Raw genomic sequence first — 25,780 nt, forward strand, 5'->3', positions numbered from 1 at the left:
GTAACAGCCAAAGATGCTGTAAACAATGCCATGATAATCCTCCTCCTGTAAACTAATGGGCGCGGATGCAAGGTAAGATCAGTGGTGGATTTGTATGGTCTGACCATGTTAACCAAACCATTGACTGGATGATGAAGTTCAAATTTACTGGCTGAGAAAACCCTTGGCAAAGCTGCACTGATAGGGAAGTGGAATGTTTAAAGGCAGAGTGGGCAGTTTTCCTTTGCAAGGACAGGGATGAGGATGAAGAGCGATGCTGTGCTGGCCTGTTTTCTGATGGATGACAGGCCATGGTTTATTCATTGTCATCTTCATCCTCTTCTTCCGTGGTCACCAGCAGGTGAATGCCAAGCTCAGCAAGGCAAGAAACCCCAGGCACAGGGCAGGCTCTCTGCAGATACACACACCAACACACACTTCTAGTGGCTCTGAAGAGACGATTCAGGATTATTTTTGTATAGTGGCTCAGAGGTGATGATTGAGAAGGATTATTTTTGTATAGTGGCTCAGAAGTGATGATTGACTTTCATTTTTGTCTATACATTTTTTTTTAGGCAAATTTAAGTAAATACAGGTAAATAATTCTGCCTTGTAATCTCGGCGGCATTGTAAAAGAGGGAAACCTCAACTGTCTCCTGAGAATAAATATAGGTTTCAATCAAATATGTGCTAATAAAGATCTGAAGAATGGATACCTGAGGTATCATGCTGCCTGCCCTATTGATGTACACTCCTCTGTGGTTTAGATACCCACTCTGAAAACACTGAGAAGTTAGCTTATTATAGCTTATAGCTTATTATACTATACGGAAACCGACATTTTCCATGGCATAGTGGACACACAAACATGACATAAAATATGATATCTTGTGTGAGACAAATGTTGGATTTACGGTGCATTTTCACTGGCTAGAATTTGCCATAATGCCATAATGATGACTATTTTTACATGTAGTGTCTTGTGGAAATCACACATTTTTATGACATATTTTCACAGGATTATTGAGGCTTTTTAAACTCTGTTTTGGGGTGTTAAATTGCAAAATATGCCAGTTTGGATGTACTGTACATCAGATTTGTTGTGAAATATGACCCTTTTGGCTTTTCATATTATGTCACGTGCCGCAATGTGGCTTCACATCTCAGCGCGTCACGCCACGACTCGTCTCACCTCATCACATCACGTCAATGTCATACATACTGTAGATCACGTCATCACGTACCATACTGTCCATAAATATCATCGTGTATCATATATCCATCACCTCATGTCACACATTATTTTTCTGTGGTGTTATAAGAAATTGTGTCATATCATATTTTTCATAAGTTCACACTGTGTTCCATGTGATGTGTCTGCTGCAGCATCACCCCCCAGACACATCCCAGAGCAGACCTGGACTCCAACTTCTGCAGAAACCCTGACGGAGATAGTCAGGGACCCTGGTGTTACACCACTGACCCAAACACCCGCTGGGAGCCCTGCAACATAGCAAACTGCAGCGGTAAGATGAGTCTTTTTTAATGCAATGAATATACTGTGATTCATTGCATTGCATTGTACAGTCACAGAGAACAAAAAAAATCCCTGTATTTCCAGAGATATTATCAAAAATCTGTTTACCTGTCTGCCAAAGAAAAATAAAATGAAAAAAAAAAAGAAATTCCATTACCATTAGTATGAGCTTTGCACATGTAAAGGTGGGGCAGAAACATGATACAAAGATTCCTCATGTATGAAACATCATATCTGCAGAGGCATACTAACCCCTGCATTTCCATTATGTTCACACAGCACATATATATACACATATATGCATAGATTCATACATGCATACACAGACAGGCAGGTTAGATGGTCATACAGACGGACAGGCAGAGTGATGTTTGTGCTGACCCCCCTGCAGAGGAGTGCATACACTGCAGTGGTGAGGACTACAGAGGGAGGATCTCTACCACAGAGAACGGCTACACCTGCCAGCACTGGGACTCCCAGAAGCCACACAACCATGGCTACATCCCCAGCGCGTAAGACCCCGAAACACCGCGCAAACACACAAACTCAGCCTCACAAACACAACCTCAGACGGGATTTACTAGATTCTGCCAGAGTTGTTGTCACAGATCCATATCCAGTCGTGAAGCGTGAAAGCTGCACAAGGCAAATTCTTATGTTGGCAGCTCCAACTGTCAACAAGAAGTGAGTATCTCAAAAATGTGAACTTTAATACACAGAAATCCTATAATGTAAAGTGCACACCGAGATGCTGAGATGTTTCATGTCAAATCGATACGAGAGGAAAAAAGATCTGATGCTGTTGAGTCTGGATTGAGTGCTCACTTATTGCTTCAGAAAAGCATTGAGAGTTTTTTTCTCTTTTAAGAACAAACTGACAAATACCTTAGATCAGTTTGACTTTTTAAAATGATGGATATTTTCTGATCATGCATAAAGTCTCTGTGTATAAAAGCTAAAGATAGATAGATAGATAGATAGATAGATTTACTTTATTGATCCCACACTGGGAAATTCTCATGTTACAGCAGCATCAATAGAAACATAAAATAAAGTTAAGTAGAATAGAATAGATGCAGAAGTATATACAATAAAGACAATAAAAACTAAAACTATACAATAAAGACTAACCTAAGAATATGAGATATTAAATGTGAAATATACAGATGGTAATGAATATGAAATATACAGATGGTATTGAAGTATACAGATGATTGTAAGATAAAAAGAGAGTTAGCATGAAACCATGAAACCAACGCCTGGTACTGGGATTCAGGATCAGACTTGATTCGACCTCTTATGGAATCACCCCTTCCCCTCCAGTCCGAATGAAAAACAGTATGAATGTATATTAACCTAGGATATAATATATAGATAATAAATAAACAGTTAAGGTGCTGGGTAATGGATAATAAATAAACAGTTAAATTAGGGTGCCAAATTCTTTCCATCAGTTTAAACCAAAGTTGAATTTACTTGGACGTGATCTGAGTCCACATGGTGGTGAAATATCCTCATTAGTTTCCTTGTGCTCCCTCCACGCTGCAAATCCACAATAATGCATTTGGGTCCATTCACTTCCACAGCACGGCAAGCTAACTGTATGCTGATATAAAAACAAGTCCCACTAACTTTTTTTGTGTGTGATTCCAACTGTCTATCAGGTCATTTCTTCCTGGTGCGAGGTTCTACTTCCAATTCAAGTAGGAAAAGAGATATTTAACAGCCTTAAAAAGTGGGTACTGGGACTTTAGCGGGAGCTGTGTTGCCGTGCTGTGGAAGTGACTAGAGAGATACTTCCGGAGCATAGAGGAGCACAGAGAAATGAATGAGGATGTTTTTCCCACCATCTGGACTCATAGAACACCTCAGTAACTATACAGCCCAACACAGAGTTCGGTTTTGCTTTAAATGGCAAGTAAACTTAGTTCACCTATGTATGCGCTCCATAAAACCCTTACTCTTTCATAATCACATCCTGCCTTTGCTGACACGCTTGACACACTTCCACTGATTTTTTTTTTTTTTTAAGTCTCTCAACATATTGATCTAATACGCCTGTTCCAAAAGAGCTAAATGCTTTTGCATAATATGCCTATTTTTAATATGAAGCAAGTAAATGTTTCCTTCAAGCCCTCCCTACAGGCAGGAGTAGGAAGTGACATCTCGTTTTTGTCGCTGACAGCTGAGCATCAGCAGTCTCTCTTTGTCTCTTTCATTCTGTCTGTCTCTAGTCTTCCAGAGAAATTTCTTGAGGAGAATTACTGCCGGAACCCAGACGGAGACCCCCGACCATGGTGTTTCACCACCAGCCCTTCAAAACGGTGGGACTTCTGCTCCATCCCCCGCTGCAGTGAGTCCTCCTCCTCCTTTTCCTTTCTTCTGTTCTGTCTTTCCTTTCCCAACAAGCCTCCCTTTGTTGGAACCCTCTTAGATCAATCCAGGTTTCCACTGCAGTGAGTTAGGATCCTAGTAACTTTATTTGCCTCACAGTAGCAGTGGACTGTTTTCTTTGTCCCTCCTATCATCTGTTGTTTCTTGTCTCCTCAGCGTCGGAGGCTCCCACCATCATCCCTGAGCTGACCTGCGCCACCGGTGAAGGTGGAGCCTACCGAGGAACTGTTGCCACCACAATCTCTGGTAAAACATGCCAGAGGTGGTCAGCCCAAACACCGCACAAACACAACCGCACCCCTGACAACTACCCCTGCAAGTAAGGCCCAGCACTAAGAGGGTTTCAGAATGCGTTTTTCCTCAGGGAGCAGGAGTCTGTGCATTTGCTTTTTATTCTGGCTGAGACAAGACTAGGGAGTCTGTACCCGAACAGAAAGACCTTTAGATTCCTGTACATATGTTGAGATGCTGTTATTGACTCTCAAACAATATTACATGTCCTCAGAGCTGCATATGTGAGAGGAAATGGCACTGAGAATTTTGCAGTTTCAAAAGTTTTAAATCTTGGAAGATAAGATAAATCATGGTTAATGCCAAAGGAAATGATTGTGCCAGAAAGTTCTCAAATATTAGGATAAAACAAAGTCATAAGGAATGAACGAATGGATGAATGGAACATTATTATTATTATTATTATTATTATTATTATTATTATTATAGAATAAAATAAAATAGAAATGGTGTACTCTTTACATACCCACAGACTTGGTGACAGGACACTGTGCACAGCTCACTCTTGTTCACCAGCCCAGTTGGTCTGTGATGCTTCACACTGAAGGATACATGACAACAGGAACGAGTGCCACTGAATATGTTGACTGTTGTCTGTGCGTACAGTATTGAAACCCTATTTATTTATTTATTAATTAGGGGCTTAGACAACAATTACTGCCGTAACCCAGACAACGAAAAGATGCCCTGGTGTTACACCACTGACTCCGAGACCCGCTGGGAGTACTGCAAGGTGCCGAGCTGTGGAGACGCACCTGGACCAGGTATAGTCATGACTAGTGATGGTAATGATGAGGATGATGATGATGACATCCCTTAAATAATGCTACAATATTCACTTACATTTTAGGCTCATACCAAACTGACAGGATGACCAAAATGTTTTGCAGCTGTAGCGAGCAGGGGAAATTTCCTATTTTCAAAGACCATATGCCAAGGCAAGAAGGACATGAAGTCATTTATGACAAATTTGAATCCTAGGAAAAAGATGCAAGTGGATAAAATGTCATGATGTGTTGTGTTATTTACTTAGTCCTTTCATTACGATCCAAAGGACTGAAATGAGCTCAGGAAGTCACCAAACAGCTGGCTTCTTGACATAAATTTGTTCTTTTAAACATACTTCAACAATGTTGAAGAGACGGCAAAGTTTTTATTTCTGTAGGTGTTGTGCATTGTTTCAGTTTCCTTATATATCTTCCTGCATATTTGCACACATAAAAAGCTGTGCTTTTTCCAAAGGGAGGCCCAAATCTCAGAAAACGCCTGCGCTAGATCTTTATCAACTCATAAAATTTGCAAAGGCACGGTAACCACTAGGATGTGGTATAGTCATTGAAAACAAATGAATAAATGAATAATCAGATTTCTAATACTCGTAGTGATGTTAGTGATGGCAGTGGTGGCTTTGAGGTGGAGTTAAAGACAAGAAGAGACTGGATCCGGGTCCTGAGTTGGATAAACTATGACTTGTATAATTCTGTGTGTCTTAAATTCATCTTTTCCTTTCGATTCTTGTCCGTTTGCAATGTCTGATTTTCTGTCTGCTGCTGCAGATGAGCCTGTGATTCCCCCTGAGGAGGAAGACTGTTACGAGGGGGACGGGACAAGCTACCGTGGTGTAACATCTGAGACCATCAGCGGAAAGAAATGCCAATCCTGGAGCTCCATGACTCCTCACAGACACAAGAAAACCCCACAGGACTACCCCACAGCGTGAGAACCAAAAACAGAAAGTGTACTGATGAATTATTGATAAGGGTTTTTGGAGGCTAATATTGATGATTTATGGTTGGCAACATCACAGGTTTACCAAAGACTGTCAAAGCTGTCAACTGCAATGCCAAATCACTGCGCATGATAAGTGCATGGTGTTAAGGTCCTTTTTGGAGTCTCTGTGCACTGTCTTCAGTTTTTTTTTTTTTTTTTTTTTTTTTTTTTTTTTAACTTGTTGATAATTTGGTCCTGGGTTCTAACAAACCCAGCCTTTGAGAACTGTTCAGGAATTTCCATATACAGTTTACTTTTTCTAGTCTTTCCTTCTGTCTTTTCCTGAATTTCAGCCCATCACTGCATGCTTTTTGATTTCTCCATCATCTCCCTGAGGAATAAGATACAGTCACTCTTGCTGTTGTCACAGTTCCAACTTCAGGTCCTACTTTTTTGTGCTTCCAGCTGGGAACCAACTTTTTGGGGTCCAAACCCCTTTATTTTTGGTTGAAATACTCAGAACATTTCAAAATTAGGGTCGCAAACTGAAACAGAGTCAGAAAAATGACATGGATATTGAAGTTTTGGTGGTGATTGGTCATGAAATTATTTATCTGTGGGCAGGTTTGGGCCTCACTTCAGTGCTAAAGAGACAATACACTGCTATTGTTGAGGGCCGTACGGCAAAATACTTTTGCAAGGTTGGTCATTGCCAAAGATCAGAAGACTTGCTGTAGGCTACATGTAGTCAGCTTAAACTGAGAGGGATTGTTGGCTTCTGCTACACAGTTCTAAAGGGTCAAATCTGGGACTGTTGTTCATGAATATCCAGTCTGCTTAGAACTGTTTGGAAAATAGTCTTCGTCATTTGAGCCATTAGACTTTTACTAAAGCATTCCACACATGCACAAAGTTTGACAATTCCTATAGAAAATGCAGGAAAAAAACATATATTCATCAGAACACCTTAGGTAGTGCACAAAAGCAGAAGGAAGCCATCTTGTAGTGGCACGTTGTTCAAAAGAGGATTTAAAAAGTCTGCCACTAAACCTTTCATACACAGAGACAATTCAAAATGCTTTACAGAATAATGAAAGTACAATACATTTTGAAGAGTTAGAAATGAGAAAGTGCAGAAGCAAATTTAATGTGCTTTGCAGAATAATCAAATATTGTAAAATTAAAAGACTCAAATTGCAAAACTGTGAACAACATTTAGATCATGAGGCACTAAAGTAGTGATAGGATAAATAGTAGTAGTAGTAGTGAAGGGAGATTCAAAGCAGCATCCCTTCACCCCTCTCCTCAGTTTTAGTATCCACTGCTACCCTGATGGCCCTTGTCGTGCGTCTGCAGAGACCTCAGGAGGAACTTGTGCAGGAACCCTGATTCAGACCGAGCTCCCTGGTGTTACACTACTGACCCCTCTGTCCGCTGGGAGTACTGCAATCTGGAGAAATGCTCCACTAGCCCTACAAGAGCACCAACCACCAGGCCCAGCATCCCCACCTCTGTCACCCAAGCCCCACCACAGAGAGGTGAGTCATTCATTTGTTCATTTGTTTCACTTATTCACTCTCTTATTCATTTATGCAGCTCTGCATAGGTCTACTTAGTAGGTGTATGGTTCATGCAACCATACATTTGACTTTTTAACACCAGTCCAATTATTATCACATTAATGATTCACATATGCACTTGTTCTCTTATATATCCACTCATTCGCTTCGCGCATTCATCCATTACTACTCCTGTTGTCTCCACACCACCGTGTCAGACTGTAAGGTGGGGAATGGAGCTACATACCGCGGCCCAACCTCCATCACCATGCTGGGGGTCACATGCCAGGCCTGGAGTTCTCAGAGCCCCCACCAACACAACAGTTTCACACCCACAACACACCCCGACAAGGGCCTGGAAGGCAATGTATGTGTGTATGTATGTGTGTGTGTGTGTGTGTGTGAGAATCGGTTAGAGATGCAAACTTTCAGCCTGAGGGCGTGTGGCCAGTTTGTTCCGACATCAGTTTAGGGTTAAGACATTGGGTTAAGGATAAAATCTGCATTAGCTGAAGTTAGCTTATGGAGTTGAGTGTGTGGAGATTTAAGTGTACAAACCTATTAGTTATGGACTAATTAAGTGATTAATTATTATTGAAGGATTAGCTGGTCAGTAAAAAATGAGTATTTCTAAAGTGAGAAATTACAACGAGATTGAAATGTCAATTATTAATCTTATTATTTGAACTGTTTATAAGCAATGAATCAACACATTGCTCACGTGCTAAACAAATCCCTCTCCTCTTACACGTCTGTAGAGCTGCAGAAACCCAGACAATGATGTCAATGGACCGTGGTGTTACACCACTGACAGGAACAAGAAATGGGACTACTGCCAGATTCCTGATTGTGGTGAGTGAATATAATCTGTTTGTATGCTGTTGCATTGCACTGTTGAGCAAATGGACAAATGGACACAATCCAATTCATAGCCTCCCACTCGATAGAATTATGGTGGGGGGCTATGAATTCAACAGATGGGAGACTATAAATCCGTTTGCATCCATTTGTCCATCTGTTCATCACACGGTGGTATAACTTCCCAATGGATTTCCACCAAATTTTACATAAAACATATTGATGGGATAGTTACGCACATAGTGGTATTTGCTCGTCCATGCAAGTGTGATACATCCACCGAGTTTGGTCCATTAACTCCTTCCCTGTCTGAGAATGGGAGCTTCACTGGGAGTGTACTGCTCCAAAATGAATGAAGTAGGCAGACACTAGAAAACACAACAGTCCACACTTGTAGTTTCACTTTCATCGCTCTTTTCAGCCACCTGATTACCAAAATGGCAGAACTGTTTTCTGCCATAGCACTGCCCCTTACATTACACGCATTGGTGCTCTGCTCCCATATGCAACCAACAGAGTGACTGCAGCAAATACCACTATATGGGTAAAAATCCAAATGATCAGTTTAAGTTCTCACAGGGATTGGGCTACATCCACTTCCTAACAGGCTGCACCCAGTTTCGTTGTACACATTTTTTTTTTTTTTTTTGCAAAGCGGGCCTTGTGGGGTGTTGTCTGACTGGGCGTGGAGCTACTGACAAGTTGGTGGACACATGGCCACACCAACTTCTTGTTGTGTTTTTTATTACATATTCTAGACCAGATCTATTAGTTCTACTGACTTTCGTTCATACATATGTTTATCTGTCTCACACTGTATCATGTTAAGTGAATGAAAAACTCTCTACCAGACACGTTTATCAGGTCATTGTGTTTTTTTTTTTTTTTGTGTGTGTGTGTGTTTGACCACTGAAACTTCCTTTGCAGCGGGAATGAAGTGTGGCACACCAGCTGTCAAACCAAAGCGCTGTTTCGGTCGTATTGTGGGAGGATGTATATCTAAAGCTCACTCCTGGCCATGGCAGATCAGCCTCCGCACCAAGTGAGTGGGAACACAGTAGATACGATGGGATGGGAACTTCACACTTTGACTAATACCATTTTTTAGGTTGTTAAATAGCTCTTTAAGGCAGACGTACCCCACCTTTTCAGCAGGGGAAATTCATATTGGGGTGTTAAACGTACATGCCTATATATGAATCCTGATTTCTGCCCATCTTTCCATCAGCACTGGAATCCATTTCTGTGGAGGAACCCTGATTGCCCCTCAGTGGGTCCTGACCGCTGCACACTGCCTGGAGAGGTCAGACCAAATACAGTAATAACTTACAGTAAACATTTTAACACTATGTAACTGTATAAGAGCTGTGTATACTTGTGTATGTAAATGTGTCCAGGTCCAAGAGGCCATCAGCCTACAAGGTGTTGCTGGGTATCCACACAGAGCGAGCAAATGAGCTCTCCAAACAGGAGAAGAGACTGGAAAAACTGGTGCTGGAGCCTAACGGAGCCGACATCGCTCTCCTCAAACTGGAGAGGTGAGTACTGGACTGATGCTGGCACTGTGGAGCAAATCTAAAACTTAACACAGCAGACATATTCTAGACTCTGACAGAAATTATTCATCCTCTTAATCATTTTTTGGAGAAGTTAAGTCCTGCTCACTGGCCGTATTCTGTCCAGGTTGCACTGAAATCACTGATGTGCAGAAAACTGCTATTACTGACAATAATGGAAGATATATTGTTATATATTGTATAACTGCAAATAGCCTAGAAATGGGACTTTACTCCTGACAAATAGTAGATGCTAGTGCAATAATGTGGTTTCATAATGGCATGAACATCTTTCAGTTCATTCCGAAACACAGGACGCTGCAAGGTGGTTTTACTGTAACACACATGCATGCGTGTGTGTGCTCATACGTGTGTTGTATTCTCAGCCCCGCACTAATAAACGACAAGGTGAGCCCAGCCTGTCTGCCGGAGAAGGACTACGTGGTTCCCAGTGGAACAGAGTGCTATGTTACTGGATGGGGAGAGACTCAAGGTATGTGTGTGTAGTGAGTCACACCCTTTCAATTTTCATACATGAATGAATTTGCAGACTGTCCTGAGCAGAGTTCTTGGAGGTGGGGGGGCGCAAGTGTGCTCTCTAGTGATGAGTGGATTGCAATTGCAGTCGAGTGCAATGACTGTAGCAATGGTGATACAATGAGGATGAGGAGGATGGTGTTGCTTGGCAGGTACAGGAGGAGACGGCATCCTGAAGGAAACTGGCTTCCCAGTGATCGAGAACAAGATCTGTAATCGTCCGTCCTACCTGAACGGCAGAGTGAAAGACCACGAGATGTGTGCTGGCAACATCGAGGGAGGAACAGACAGCTGCCAGGTACGCAGACTGAAAAATAAAAGGAAACTGACTGTAGCAAGTAAACTCCTGTCCTGCCAAAAGTGCTTGTTGCTACTAAAGCATATGGTATAATGGTGACCCTAAAGGTACTATTCTATAGACATCGTTTTAGTTGTTAAAAAATCTAAATACTAGTCATGACCTCTCAAGCTCTTTAAAACACCTAAATGGTAGTTACAGCTGTGGGGCCGAACAGAAAACAACCTTTACTGGAAATGTTGCTCATAATGCATTTAAGGAAACACAACCACATAACGAAGCCCACTGTGAGTGCATGGTGAGAAATATCATCAGAGTAGGACATCACTAAAACAGACAGGGCTGCACTTGCCGGACCTCATGCCTAGCAATGTTTAGTTGTCACCACTAGGTGGCTTCACTGGTTATGGAGCTTCCCATTTGACTATTGGAAGTTCCCACCTCCAAGCTCACTGCATTCCATTGCAAACGTCATGGACACCCGCAAGAGGATCTGTCCACTGACAGAACATAACTTGCTAACGAGAGTCAATTATAACTAATGTCAGCCACTAATGGTAGCCAGGCTCGCATGAGCTAGTCTTCTTCACTGCCAGGATTAGGTATGTTCACTAATCTGAAATAATCCACTGCTATAAATCTATACCACTGTAAAATAAAGACTACAGAGCATGTTAGATTGATGATTGATTTGAGTACAATGGAAGGTTCCATTAGTTATGTGCTGTCCCTAGTAATGTCACCCCTAACCCTAACCCTTCATATTGCCACCAGGAGGCTCCACTATCTTATTATCTTAGATAGATAGATAGATAGATAGATAGATAGATAGATAGATAGATAGATAGATAGATAGATAGATAGATAGAAATGTGGCAGGTTAAGTAAATGGCTATATTCTTTGACAGTGACCCACTTGAAAAATCCCTGATTATCCCTGACTTCTCTTGAGAATTTTTCAAATTTGCCTGTCTTTGATACACCTCTCAGTGTTACATAGCCAGTGTGAGCCTTGGCAATGAATACAAATGTATGTGTGTAACTAACTAACTGTGTGTATGTGTGTGTGTGTGTGTGCGTGCTCCCTGCAGGGTGACAGTGGTGGTCCTCTGGTGTGTAATGCCCAGAACAGGTTTATCCTGCAGGGTGTGACATCGTGGGGTCTGGGCTGTGCCAATGCCATGAAACCCGGCGTCTACGCTCGAGTCTCCAAGTTTGTCGACTGGATCGACAGAACCATCCAAGCCAATTAATAAAACACAGCTGAGCTCAATGAATGGATTTATAACATGACCGACAGTGAAACACACTGGAAGTGGGTGGGGATGCTCAGATAATCTGGCAGATGTGTTCAGTTATGCTGCGAGCTGTCTGCTCTCTGAGACGTGGGCCCGGTGACTCCACCTGACCCCTGGGCCACAGTGAAGCACAATGCAGCACAACACGTGCAACATGTTCATGGTTTTCAGATGTAAAAGTTTTCCAAAAGTGTTGAAAAATAAAACTCTAAACACATCAAGTGGGCAACTTGTACTTTATAGAGAATCTATCAAAAACTTTTTCATACATACAGCCTCCCAGGTTATAGCAGGTAAAGTATCAAAATGATATCACAATGAATGATATATGTACACACACACACACACACACACAAACAATTAGACAGTGATTGGTTCCTTGTTGTCCGTCAGGTCTGACTGTAACAGTTTATTCATAGTCTGGGTCGTCAGATGCTCTTTGTTGTTTCTGGAAAATAAATATTCCATTATTACTAAGTATAATTAAACACACTGGATTATTTCCATTAAAAAACAGGAACTGAGAAAAACAATTTGATGCAACAAGTACATAAAGACTGATTGAGAGAGCGCACACCCAGAAATAGTCTTTATGGGAGTTATGTCATGTGCATGAATATTTGGAGTGATAAAACTGAGCTTAGCTGAGTCAAATGGACAGCAGTCAGTGGGACATTCCCAGAAAATCAGCTCTCTGAAGAGTAAGTTTTTTTCACTGTGCATTGTTGAAAATGACCAGATGCTGGTTAAGAAGATCCATATTTCTATGAGCTCAGATGAGTGGAATCTAGTTATGCAATCAGTCAACGCCACATAGCCTCAATGCTAGTGGAAATCTTCAGAAATTGGCATTACTGATTTAAAGTCATCTTTTAATTATGTTAATAATATAAATGTTTAACCATGTAACAATGATAGTAATAGTGTAGCTACTGGTAAGTATTTGGAATCAAATGTAGTGATCATTTTATAGCATTTAGCCTCACGGACCACCATGTATTCTCTTCTGTTTAGCAAGTGTTCAGCACTGCCCCCAGTGGCCAAATGACTGTACTGTTCTCTGTTTTTCTGTTTTACAGCAGTCGATGGCCGAGGTTTGGCTTTTTCTCTCTATAGGCTTTGGCACAACATTCTCAAAACAAAATGCCTTTGTGTCACAAAAAATTTTCATAACACCATTTTTGCAGACATCAGTAATTAGCTCCTGTATAATTTTATTCTTTAATGATTTAGTGATACATATTTTCAAAATCTCTGCAGAGAAAAACCCATTTTGAGCAGAACATTTGTTTTGCCTAACTATCCTCAACAAATTGGTGAGTGATGAATTTCACGTGCCACTTTTTCTAGAATTGGGTAGAATATTTAAAATGATATGAAACCACATGTGCACACAGCAGATGCCAGTGTTTGATAACATCTCACCTCTCAGGAAACTCGATATCATCAATGGTCTCGGGAAGAGGAACTCCTCTGGTCTCCGGCAGCAGCAACACCAAACCTCCGGCTACGATCGCCAGAGTTCCTGCAGACACAGAACATGGAGACTGAAGCTGGAGCTTGCTGGAGATTAACAAGAGCTGCAGCACCGAAACAGCACTATGATTGAATTAGTTGTGGAAATAGACTTTTTTTTTTTAACCCGTTACAGTTCATAATTTGAAGGTTTCACAATGCTAATTCAAATTTAAAGGGATAGTTCACCCATTACAAATATATATATATATATATATATATATACAGTACAGGCCAAAAGTTTGGACACACCTTCTCATTCAATGTGTTTTCTTTATTTTCATGACTATTTACATTGTAGATTCTCACTGAAGGCATCAAAACTATGAATGAACACATGTGGAGTTATGTACTTAACAAAAAAAGGTGAAATAACTGAAAACATGTTTTATATTCTAGTTTCTTCAAAATAGCCACCCTTTGCTTCGATTACTGCTTTGCACACTCTTGGCATTCTCTCTCTGAGCTTCAAGAGGTAGTCACCTGAAATGGTTTTCACTTCACAGGTGTGCCTTATCAGGGTTAATTAGTGGAATTTCTTGCTTTATCAATGGGGTTGGGACCATCAGTTGTGTTGTGCAGAAGTCAGGTTACTACACAGCCGACAGCCCTATTGGACAACTGTTAAAATTCATATTATGGCAAGAACCAATCAGCTAACTAAAGAAAAATGACTGGCCATCATTACTTTAAGACACACTCCCCTCCTAGCTGTTGTGTAAGACAGTAGTGGCTCTATCTTCCTCTCATAGTTACTGAGTGCTGGATACTGGCTGGATGGTCCAAATGCTAACTGTTAGCCTCCTGTCCTGATGTCACTTACCATGATTTCTGAATGGTTAAAGGCAGAATTAGTAGGATTTCCCTTAACAAAAAAAAAATAAAAATAAAAATAAAAATAATAATAATAATAATAAATAGACAAACAAACAAAAAAGAATGTATAGACTCTTGCAAAAATAATCCTTCTGAATCATCTCTTCAGAGCCACTAGAAGTGTGTGTTGGTGTGTGTATCTGCAGAGAGCCTGCCCTGTGCCTGGGTTTTCTTGCTTTGCTGAGCTTGGGACTCTTCTGGGCATCAGCCTTTCGGCAGTGGGTGTGCAGCTCCCAGCCAATCACCGCACAGTGCGGTGCCAGATTGACAGCACCGCAACCAATAAGAAGCTACGAAAGTTGCATAAGCAGGTCAAGGAAAAAGGAAATCTAGCGAGGCTAAACGCCAAGTGGACAAAGCTCGTTCCAGAACGAGAGTGAATGTTTGGCTTTCACCCACTGGGGAGCACTGAAGGAGAGGATGAGGATGAAGAGCAACACGGTGTTGGTTTGTTTTTTCCTAGGATGGTGATAGAACATTTTACATTTTAGATGGTCAATTCATTCTGTCACCACCCTGGGAAACAAAAACTTGCTGTGAACCACAACCGACAAATCCTAGTCATTCTGCCTTTAAGTCCTCAATTATTCAAACAGACACCTCTTGTTGTCATTTGTGGCCACCAATGTGTAAAGTGGCCTTGTGCAGCTTTCTACCTAATACCAGATCAGCAACCCACCAAAGATGATGAGGGGCAGCTCCAGCCAGATGACGGCCAGCCGGTAGAGCAGGAAGGGAGACACGATGCCGCCAACATCACACAGAGTGGAGCAAACTGACACGCCCAGGTTCCTGTTAGGAGTTAAGATGCTTCAATGAATAGTGTCAACTTTAATATTCAGCCTGATGGATAATAAAGTTTGAATCTGAATTCTTATCTTTCTAAGTCCTTCCTACACTACTCTGTGTGTTTATCAATTACATTTCTAAAAGAACTGAATTACTTTGTTTTCCCAAAAGCAAAGGTTAGAGTCACTGTTTAATGCATTTTTGAAACTAATATCATTTAAACACATTTGGATTTTGATCACAAAATAAATTTAAATTGATGGTGCTGGAAATAGTAATGGGCTAATGTCTTTGTATTTCTGTTAGTGATATGACATAAATAAAAAAAAGAGAAAAGTGGACAGAAACAGCACATCTAAAGATGTTCATTCCAGACATCTTGAGACATTTCAAGGCTGTGTCTAAAGATATGGCTTATAAATATGCCCTCATTTTGTATGATGTGTGTCAGCATGTCTTCATAAATATGTCTCAAAGCGTTCTAAGACATGGGGATAATTGGGTATAACTTGAACACCTCAGCTATTTTTCATCTTCGGTCTGAAATATGCACATGGTATTAGTGGTATGTAAAATGAAAAAAAAAAAAAAAAAGATGGCTTGTAGTATTTTTATCAGGTCCTTGTTCAACTGCTGTATCTGAAGTACCGGGGCTTGATAGATTGTTCATATTTTATTGCTTCTGTTGCTGCTCGTTTTCACTGGAAGATTTTTTTTTTCTTCTGTGAGGTTTCTGTGAATTTCGGTTGCTTGGAAGGGTGGAAGGTTTCAGTTTCAATATCCTTGGTTAATTTCCAAGATACAGTAAGTTGCATCATTTTACAACATTTGATTTTATGTTTGTCAGACTTAATTGTAACACAGCTTAAAGGACCATACCAGTGATGCTGAATATTTGTCCCGTTTACTACAAATGTATCATGTCAGGGGACTAAAGACTTAATAATAATCAAAATCCCTCGATTTTCAAATTTGAATTTTGGGTTGAAACAGCCACCCTATAATGTTCTGCTTCTGTCATCACCACCCATAAACCATGGAACTGATAATTCTGTGTCAAGCAAATGTTTCCCCGGGGACTACTTTCCCTGACAGAGGGAGCATTTCCCAATTTCAAGTCATCAAAACACAACAGTGCTGCTGATTTTAGGAAAACTAATGTGGACAACGTTATTACAGTGATGAATACTGGTGTGAAGAAAGTTTCAAGTCTCTGAATTTTCATATCCTGGTGGAATGAGTGGAAACCAGTAGCTGGATAGAAGGATAATATCAGAGTTGTAAAATACGACTGCTTTCCTTAGGAACAATTTTAGTAAATGTTTTGTATTGGCTAAATATGCAAAACCACTGCTATGGTCCTTTAATCCTTTCTAACACCACTATATTAATGTCAGTAAGTTATACACTGAACAGCTATTGATGCTGTGATTTGATTCTTCATTGTTCTATTGTCATTTTGCCAAGACACTCATAGCTGCAAAGCAAGTAATGAGCAGCACGGTAGTTGTTTTTTTTTTTTTTTTTGTGTGTGTTTTTTTTTCCCAACCACCACCCTGCAGCTAATTAAGCCTCAGGTTGTACTGTGGGTAATGAGCACATTCTCCCTGTTTTTTATTCCTTCGTCAGTTAGTTCATCCTGATTAAGATGGGGTTGAGTCAGTCTCGAAGAAAGGAGAGATAATATGCACATCGAAAACTTCTCTCATGGCAGTTAGGCCAAGAGATGATAGCAGAGTTCAGTCTCACCTGACAAAGGTAGGGTAGAGCTCAGTGTTAACAAACACCACCATCTCGAAGGCCACGGTGATAGACAGCCGCCCAATGCATGCCACCGCCGTCTTAAACCAGAACATACCTGAGGCACAGCAAGACAAGTGCATGTAAAGCGCTGTTTGCATCACCATTACACACACACAGTCCATCTCAGCCTGTGAGATGTTGGGTAAATGTTTTATACAAGTATAGACTTGGCAATTTGGGATTTTATCATCACCCAGAATTTAATGGAGTTCACTACATTTCTATTTTTTTCTGTCTGCAATATCATTAAATTTTAAGAAGTATATTTCAGACAGGTGTGGTCAACAAGTTTGATAAATATTCTGGGGCAGTCAGGAAAAATCATAGAAAAAAATCATAGAAAGTCATGGAATTTGACATCAGGGACAATGGTAACACAAAACTTGAACTGATTCACTGTCTGTGAGTGAGTGCCTGATCTTACACAAGGCTTTACCACCCAATTAACACTTTTGCAGATGTTGCTTGAACACAAATATTCAGTTCAAATTATTTCTAGCAGCAGTAGAAAAAAAAACATATTTTACATCCTACAAACAATCAAAAGACAAATCAGCATGATTGCCAGAGCCCCGCTAAGGAGCGTTATTAGGATTCCCACCAGAGTTCTGGCCATGATACGCCTACTAGGTTAAGACAGTGTCACCTCCTAGTGGCAACATTAAACTTTGCGAGGGATGGTGCAGAACGAATCTGTGGAGCCTCCTAGTGGTGGCAACTAAATATTGCAAGGGACAGGGTCAGCCCTGGATGTTCTAGCTAGTTTTTCACTTTAGTCTTGTAGTTAAGCATTCAGTTTAAAAATGCTCACTGTCAGGAATGAAGGCAGTAATGAAGCAGAAGGCTCCGGCTACGATGTTGGCGGTGGCGAAGGGAAGACGCCGACCGATACGCTCGATGGTGAAGAGGATGATGAAGGCAGCGGGTAATTCCACCAGGCCGGAGATCAGGAAGTCAATGTAGACGTTTCCTCCAGCTATCCCCACTCGCATGATGAGGCCCTGATAGACCACAGCACTGGTGAACCTACGGAGGAGGAAATAATAAGATGCAGGACTCTGTTTCGTGGCGGTGCCTGATGGAGCTTTGTACCAGTTTAGAGACATTCTTGTTGGACCCACACAGGTTTTCTTCTTGCATGCGCCATTTTATGTTTTGACGACTTGATGTGAACTTGACTGCAAAATGGGAGGAAAAGGGGCAGAGGGGGAATTTTGGTGTCAGTGATAACAGGGATTTGTGCTTTCATTAGTGATGTGCAGATTGCAGTATTATCAGCAGGCATCATGGATAATCAAGAGATTGAGCTGGCCAGGTCATAAAAATTAAGAGTCTGATTAATTGTACATGGGTTGCGGATGGTTGAAATAATACATCATTAATGAGGAAAACATTATTTACCTTTTAGAGTTAGGATTATAGTCAGGGAATAATTAATTCAGGTGGGTTGTGGGTTGATGATTTATGTGTACACACGAATTCAGATGACTTCAGAGTCAATCCATGTACCACTAGCTTGCATGGACCACCTGCTCAGACCTTGTCACAGTTCCAGCAGGTGTAGCCTAAATGTTCAATCTGTCCTTCATACAGTAGCCTGTCGGCAAAGATGATGATCTGGTGTGTGAGTCTCACCAGTTGAACATGAGGATGAAGGTGTGTTTTCTCATATTTGGAGTTTTAATCAGGTCCAGGAAAGAGGCAGCGCAGGAATCTGCATTGTCATCTGTTATTGTCTGGAGGCAAGAAAGCATAATCCAACTGGACTGTGAAAGTACATTAGGCATCCGGTGTAGATGGTGAAATGACAGAGGAAATCGTTAAATGATGCAGAAAATCAGTAGGTTACGACGTAAGGACGAACCGCTACTTGGTGGCTGATGGTTCATGCAACAGGTGCTCTTTGGTCGGGCAGGTGAATACACAAAAAAAACAAGTTCCTTCAAGTGAAAAAAGTTATACCTTTATTCTTTGAGCATACCTACATGCTCAAAGAATAAAGATCTAACTTTTTTGGTTGCCTGCACCATTTGAGAAAAAATTGCAGATTTGCAGAATTTTTGCAGAGGCAAGACTTTTTTTTTGGTTAATCAGTAGTAACAGTTCTCATTATTCTTCACTAATTTCCAGGAGAATCTAGATATTTGGTAAGCTATGAACCAAATGTACCTTAATGTTCTTGGGGAGTTTTTTCTTGTTCTGCTTTGCTATGGCTGCGGTGATCTCCATAGCTCTGGAGGAGTTGCCCTGAGAAAGAAGCCACCTCGGAGACTCTGGAATGAACCTGTAAAACAAACCACCTGGATATTTTGCATGGCACGCAGGCAAATGTTACAGTAGCTGTGCATCTGCAGGTAGTGAGTTAAAAAATAAAAATTTATCTGGGTTTAGTTACCTGTTTCTTCCCTAAAAATATAGTGAGGCTGTCAATCAAAGACAGCAAACTAGTACAACTACTATTTCAGTTTGTAGGTAGTAGTGCTGCAAGGACAATAGTGCGCTCTAGATAAACTGATAAGCAACTACCACCAATAATGTCCATCTTACCTCCATCCAGCATCAACACCTCTATCAACACTATACCTCCATCAACACAATGCAATTGTCAAGACATGCCAGCTCTACATGGCCTCTCACCAAAAGTTGATCATGCCCAGTTCCACCCCTTTGGCCAATCAGTGTGAAGAAATAATTAGGTCTTCCTTGCCCCCTAATAGCAGTTATGGTAAGAACAATAATGAAATACGGGTACATGCTTCAGCGAGATTCAAACACTGGATCTCCGTTTGTTCCTTAGCTTACCTTTCCTTAGTTACAAAGCAATTCACAGAAAAGATGAGCCATCTCACCAATAGTAGGACAGGAAGAGGATGTATGGGGCGGTGATGACGACCTGCAGCCAGCGCCAGTCAGTGATGAAGTAGGCCAGGAGAGGGAGGACGATGACGCCAACGCTGAAGAACATCTGGTAGATTATTCCCACAGTCCTCCTGTACTCCACACCCACGATCTCTGTGACTACAAGAGAAGAAAGATCTCACGGCATTTCAGATATAGTCACAAAAACTGAATCTATACATTTATGTCCGTGGATACAAATTGTCCATTTCTTTTGTGCCAGCTTGACTTTTCAAGTAATGTATTTCAAGTGGAAGTATATTTTGTGCCTGTACCACGTCTTGTGAAGTGGTATAAAGAGCAACCAGGTCCACATTAGGAGGAGGTTAGGCTGGGGTGTGGATCGATCAACACGACTTTCACCCAGGCAACCTTGGTTTGAATCCAAAGTGAAACCAGTGTTCGTTTTCATAGACCGAGACCGCATCCAGTCTCCAGTTTCAATGTCTAAACATAATCTTTCTCTACCCTTAACCAAGTGGTTTTTATGAGTAAACATAACCTTCCCCCCTGGATATACAGTATGTTATGGGCATGAATGGTACAAAGTTGATACTAAGTTGATACACAGTCTATGCAAAATTGATGTTTGGCATTATACATTGCAATTAAAGTGACTCCAGGCTGACACTAAGTTAATGCAAAGGTGATGCTAAGATGAATTATAACGCTGGACAAATAAAGAATTACTTATTTAACATAGGACTTAGTAGTTAGTTGTCCTTACTCAACACATATGCAACTATCCAGCTTCCTTTCACTCCAAAGCCAGAGATGGTCCTGAACACCAACACGGAGATGTAGTTAGGAACCACAGCCACCAGAATCCCTGCGATGCCATTCAACAGGTTGGCCATTAGGAAAGTTATCTTCCTGCCAAACCTGCAGACAGAGAGAAGATACAAGACAGACATGGGGAATCCGGCCAAAGTAGGAGAAAGCTGGTTTCGTCTTTTATATTTAAGTGTTATGTTTGTAGCATTTTAACATCAGTAAATCATTACCACATTCATCTTGACAAAATTAGTATAACTGCCATAAACAAATGCAGCTATTACTGAGGAAATCATCTGATTGATAGAGGTAAAGCTTTAAAGGTGAGTTACATTTTTAAAAGGATTACTCTAAACCTAGGGAAAAATTAAATCCTGTTGTGCCAAACCCTAAAACCTAATTTAAACTGATCCGGTATCAACTTATTACGTCCACTTGAGGAGGATTGAATGACTGCATTTTTTAGCAAAACGATCAAGTTCAAAGAAAGTTAAGGGACAGACACTCCTGCTAAATGTCTGTGAGGTCTCTGTTTTCAAAAAGTTCACATATCATGTGTTGGCATAAATATTGCTCTGATGGACTGAGTTGAAGCCCAGTGAGAAGAAACAAGATTCACTTATTGTGCAGATAACCATCACAGCCTCACCTGTCAGCCAGGTAGCCAATAGTGATGGTCCCAACCAGGAAGCCCACATTGAGAATGGCCTGGTACATGTCCACCAACCAGCCATCTGAACACACCAGGTCAAACTGGACCAAAGGAGAGGTTATTTCCAGACATGTCTAGGACTTTTGATTGACAACTAGATTCCAGTAACCTAAATTCGCCCTTCGGTAAGCCCCGCCTTACAACAGCTATTGGCCAATCATACCTTAGCAAACGTAACTTAGGCGAGCTTGCGTGCTTTGGCAAGCCTTCTCGCAGTAAAAATGCCGAAGCGGTGTGTTAACGGTACTTGCAAGTCAGATGCGCAATATCCTCAAAGTTTAGAGGGTGGTGTTGTATTTTTTCCATCCTCAAAGCCTAAAACACAGGAGGAGAGATGTCGGATTTGGGTAAAACAATATGGAAGACCTCATTCTCAGCTCAATCCATCGAAAATAACTGTTAACTACTATGTTTGCTCCAAGGTAAGATGCTAACGCAACATTAGCTAGCATTACGTAGCACACAGCTAGACCGTTGATTATCATTAACTTTGCCGACTTGCTACGTCGCTTATTTTTAATTTTAACGTTAGATTAGGTGATAGTTACCACGTGAAAGTAACGACAGTAACATTGGTTGCAAGAGATACACGTCCTAATTTAACAATGTGTTTGTAGCACTTTGTGGATGTCAGGTGTTGTGTCGATTCCCCGCCGAGATGTGTTCCCCCAGCCCCGCCCCCGTGCGGAATGGTTCTTTTAGCAAGTTTGCGGTAAGGCTCAAACAGACTTTTTTTTTTTTTTTTTTTTTTCGAATTTTGTTTGTTGTTGTAACTGTTATATTTTTAAACTGGGGTAACAAGACATATGTTTGTATTCTTTATGTCTTTATTAAAACAACCCACTTCTGTTATTTCTGTCAGTAAATAATTTTATATTCATGAGATAGTTTTTATTTTGAATATTGTAGACTTTTGGAAGAAATGTGTGCTCATTCATTTATATGCTAAATATGCTTTTTGAACAGGCACAATACCTGGATGTATTGATTGCATTTCTCTTTCCCCCTTATCCTGAGTAAATAGTTTCTTTTAGAAAAGCAATTACGTGATTTTGCCACGAGAGTCTGTTGTCCACTTTAGTTCAATTGTTTAGAGTAAACTATATCTGTTATGTTTTTCTGTCTCACTCCCAACAAGTAAACTTGCACCACAATTTACTGAGAAAGGGTCAAAAGAAATTGGAGAGCAAAATCATCACACAAATTTTTATGTTCATCTTTGTCTTAAATCCACCTCCATTATAGCGGGGAAAGTGCATCCTGACAGCTTAGATAATTACTATCAGATACTGTTTCCCCTCTGTTCAATATTAAACAAGGCTCACACATCTTTCAAATACATACTGCTGACTTGTTTCCCCACAACTGAGATTTTCAGCTTGATATCATTAAAATTGACCATTACAGCAGGGGAAACACATCCTGACAGCTTGGAGTATTGCTGTCAGATACTGTTCCCCCTCTGTTCAATACGAGATGGGGGTGTGATGTCACAGCTGCAGCGCCGCAGGGGCTGATGGGAGAAATTGCTATACTGTGAGGCCACTTGTTCGTTGTTGCGCGCCGAGAAGTTACAGTCATGGGAAGAACCTGTTGTGTGGTCGGATGTAATGTCCATTCACACGGGGCCAAAAATTAGACGACTGACTCTCCTTTTATTCTTTTCCAGCCTGGAGACAGAATTAAGGGAATCATGTGTCCGAAGTAACCAAGCGAAGATGGATGGCCTGGATCTCTGCCGCAAGACGCACGGACATACACTTTACAGACATCCCAAGATCTTTGAAAGTGTGTTCCAGGCATTTTCATTTGGGTAAGTGTATAAACATCACTTAGCAAATGATTATTTGTTCTCATTTTGCTCTGTTCCCAAGTGGAGTAGTCATAGGTTATTCTGCATTTTGTAACTGAGCACTATTCTGTCGAAATTGCGAAAAGTGGGCTAGCTTAGGAAGGCGAGTTCAAATAAAGTGAACTGAATATTGAACATAGAGAGATATTTTTAATCACTGTGAGTGAAACATGAGAAATTCTCCTTATAACACCTGTAAGAGTACTGTTCGCCACATAGGCTTACGTTCAGTTGGATCTGAAGCACCTACTGCCCACTGTCGACTGCAATACTTTGTTTCAACGTGGATACTTTTGTCTCCCCAAAAGGTAGACCAGCATATGAGATGGACAAGGCTCACCCAGATTGGGCTCCAACCCTGCACTTGGGTCACTCTGAAGTCACAGTCACAGCCACAGCATCAGACTGACTGCAGTAATGCCTGTAATGCCTGCAGACAACATTGACATCATAGGAAAGAATCCAAGGGAGGAAGCCAAAATGAACAAAACGACGTGAATGGAGATGAGAGAGATGGAGTCTGAGAAGCTACAGAAGCTGCAGAAGAAGAGGGATATGGGAATGAAGCAGAGGCAGGAGCTGCAGAGGAAGAAGAGCATGGGGATGCTAGATGCTGCAGGACCGATACTTAAAAGAACATTTCACTTCCAGACAGCCCTTCCCACAGCATTCATGCATAGTCAGGCCATCTGGTGACACTCTGATTTCAGGGAAGCTGCGGTTTGTTCGCCACTAGATGGGGCTGTCGCAATATAGGCTAATTGCTCCAAAAAGTGATATTGGCAGTATGCCTCCCTGGTCCTATTTATTGCAACGGAAGGAAAGTTTTTCCCGTTTGCCACTAGATGGGGCAATGGCAGCATAATTTCTTGCTCCACAGCCAGTTTTATTGACAGTATGCCTCCTACTTGCTATAACTGCCGTATTTACAGAAGTGCAACTCTAACTCTGTGCTGTCTGAAAATAATTGAAGAAAATACAAATTAAATACTTTTAAATTTATTGAACAACTGACAATCAAAACAAGTTTAAAAGTATAAAATATGACAAATCACAACAAGTTGAAAAGTAGAAAATATGTTGCATATAAATAATGCCATGTGCAAAGGGCCTCTCTCTTTGTAAAGGCCTTGGAGGTAGTCTCTTCAGTAAACAACAAGTATAGGCTAAATAATGCAATGTGCAAAAGGCCTATCTCTCTGAACAAAAAAGGCAATAGAACACTGAAAAAACGGTAAATAGTGCACTTCAAAAAGGAGCAGCAGACTTGGTATATATCCTGACCTGTTTACTCAGGCTAGTGTTGTAGATGTGATTCTGACTCATGGCTGCTGTAACATGTGATCACTCTACTCTATGCACTAGTGTTTACTCTAGGTTCTTGCTAAGAAACACTAGCATGTTATCATTTCAGGTTTCAGGCAGGATCTGAGGCATGTAACAATGTTTCCTCCAGAACTGAAAACCCACTCTGATGGGGAGCTAGTGGCTGGTATGCAAAGGTACTTTTTTGCCACTTTACTTAGAGTGGGAAAGTGTACCTGATGCTCTCTCCAACAATCTAGTGGATCTTCCTCACTATCCTGCACGGGAGACACTGAGTAGCTGCTCAGCTCTGCTTCTACTGCTTGCTCAGGTGACACAGTGGGTGCAGGTGCAGGGGTTGCCTCACTTCCTTTGAAAAAGCTTCCCAGTGTTTTCTTGAGCTTCTTTGATGCTGTAGAGGGCTGAGGCTCAGTGCTCCCTGCGGTGCTTCCTGTGTGGACTGCAGCTTCTGACTTCATCTCAGTTTTCACCTTCTCCTGAATGGCGGTGACATGGTTTGCAGAGATGTATGCTGCCTTGAATCTGGGGTCAACAAAACTGGCTGTGTCCAAAAGCTCTACGGTGGCGGGATCTGAGAACTTGTCGTCAAGGTATGCAAGGTTGTCAGATTTGATGGCTTTGGTCAGCACGTCATCTTCTGCCTCAGCCAGCACTCGTGAATGGAGGATGTGTAGGACCGGCTTCACGGAGGAGATGGTGACATACTCCTCCCCCGACAGGGCGTCAGTGAACTCCACCAATGGAGCGAGGGCTTTGTTCACAGCCTCAAGAACATCTAGGTCTTACCATTTGGGAACAAGATGTCTGGATGCTCTGTCACCAGAGAGGACCTGTAAGAATAATAATTAAAATTATTTATTTTATTTACATTGCGTTTTTCATCTTAAATGACAGATCAGCACAGTTACAATAAAGACTGAAATCATTACCTGAGCCCAGCCACTAAAAAAGACACACAATAAAATAAAGTACCAAAGATCATGTAGCCTACCCATATGATGGCATTCTTCTGCTCCAGGATCCTCTCTGCCATCATCTGTGTATCCCTATCTGGTAGGGCATGCGGTTTTTAGCTTGTGCGTCGGCAGGTTCATCTCTACTTGGATCTTCCGCAGTGCCTTCTTCTTTTTCCAGCTATAGGAAAACGCACTGACGACCTTTTTGCAGACCTTCATTGCCCGTTCCACAGGGGCTTGATTTTTCAGGACGTTTTCTGAC

At 41.3% G+C, this 25,780-nt stretch overlaps 2 protein-coding genes and 1 long non-coding RNA gene across 3 annotated transcripts in view; 2 read left to right on the forward strand and 1 right to left on the reverse strand.

Moving 5' to 3' along the window:
- Window positions 1-12,218, forward strand: part of plg (plasminogen) — a 46,442-nt gene extending 34,224 nt beyond the window's left edge. Inside the window, exons 8-22 of the mRNA XM_030046819.1 lie at window positions 1,366-1,505; window positions 1,908-2,028; window positions 3,751-3,869; window positions 4,067-4,229; window positions 4,841-4,965; window positions 5,758-5,917; window positions 7,268-7,449; window positions 7,689-7,837; window positions 8,229-8,322; window positions 9,256-9,370; window positions 9,557-9,631; window positions 9,726-9,866; window positions 10,271-10,377; window positions 10,574-10,719; window positions 11,811-12,218. Coding sequence (XP_029902679.1) covers window positions 1,366-1,505; window positions 1,908-2,028; window positions 3,751-3,869; window positions 4,067-4,229; window positions 4,841-4,965; window positions 5,758-5,917; window positions 7,268-7,449; window positions 7,689-7,837; window positions 8,229-8,322; window positions 9,256-9,370; window positions 9,557-9,631; window positions 9,726-9,866; window positions 10,271-10,377; window positions 10,574-10,719; window positions 11,811-11,972 — 1,999 coding nt within the window. The 3' untranslated portion in view covers window positions 11,973-12,218. The remainder of the gene's footprint in view (window positions 1-1,365; window positions 1,506-1,907; window positions 2,029-3,750; window positions 3,870-4,066; window positions 4,230-4,840; window positions 4,966-5,757; window positions 5,918-7,267; window positions 7,450-7,688; window positions 7,838-8,228; window positions 8,323-9,255; window positions 9,371-9,556; window positions 9,632-9,725; window positions 9,867-10,270; window positions 10,378-10,573; window positions 10,720-11,810) is intronic.
- A 27-nt stretch (window positions 12,219-12,245) lies between these two features.
- The window catches only part of LOC115356272 (solute carrier family 22 member 2-like), a 39,076-nt gene continuing 25,541 nt past the window's right edge, over window positions 12,246-25,780 (reverse strand). The window contains exons 3-12 of the mRNA XM_030047371.1: window positions 21,322-21,425; window positions 20,626-20,780; window positions 19,850-20,018; window positions 19,170-19,284; window positions 18,636-18,736; window positions 17,812-18,026; window positions 16,947-17,055; window positions 15,088-15,200; window positions 13,443-13,542; window positions 12,246-12,465 (exon numbers count right to left, since the gene is read on the reverse strand). Coding sequence (XP_029903231.1) covers window positions 12,378-12,465; window positions 13,443-13,542; window positions 15,088-15,200; window positions 16,947-17,055; window positions 17,812-18,026; window positions 18,636-18,736; window positions 19,170-19,284; window positions 19,850-20,018; window positions 20,626-20,780; window positions 21,322-21,425 — 1,269 coding nt within the window. The 3' untranslated portion in view covers window positions 12,246-12,377. The remainder of the gene's footprint in view (window positions 12,466-13,442; window positions 13,543-15,087; window positions 15,201-16,946; window positions 17,056-17,811; window positions 18,027-18,635; window positions 18,737-19,169; window positions 19,285-19,849; window positions 20,019-20,625; window positions 20,781-21,321; window positions 21,426-25,780) is intronic.
- Window positions 21,608-24,169, forward strand: LOC115356276 (uncharacterized). The gene is made up of 4 exons (XR_003927946.1): window positions 21,608-21,806; window positions 22,002-22,096; window positions 23,054-23,197; window positions 23,545-24,169. It is a non-coding gene; the product is annotated as an uncharacterized LOC115356276 (long non-coding RNA).

The sequence above is a fragment of the Myripristis murdjan genome, chromosome 24 (assembly GCF_902150065.1).
Source record: "Myripristis murdjan chromosome 24, fMyrMur1.1, whole genome shotgun sequence".
Lineage (NCBI taxonomy): Eukaryota > Metazoa > Chordata > Actinopteri > Holocentriformes > Holocentridae > Myripristis > Myripristis murdjan.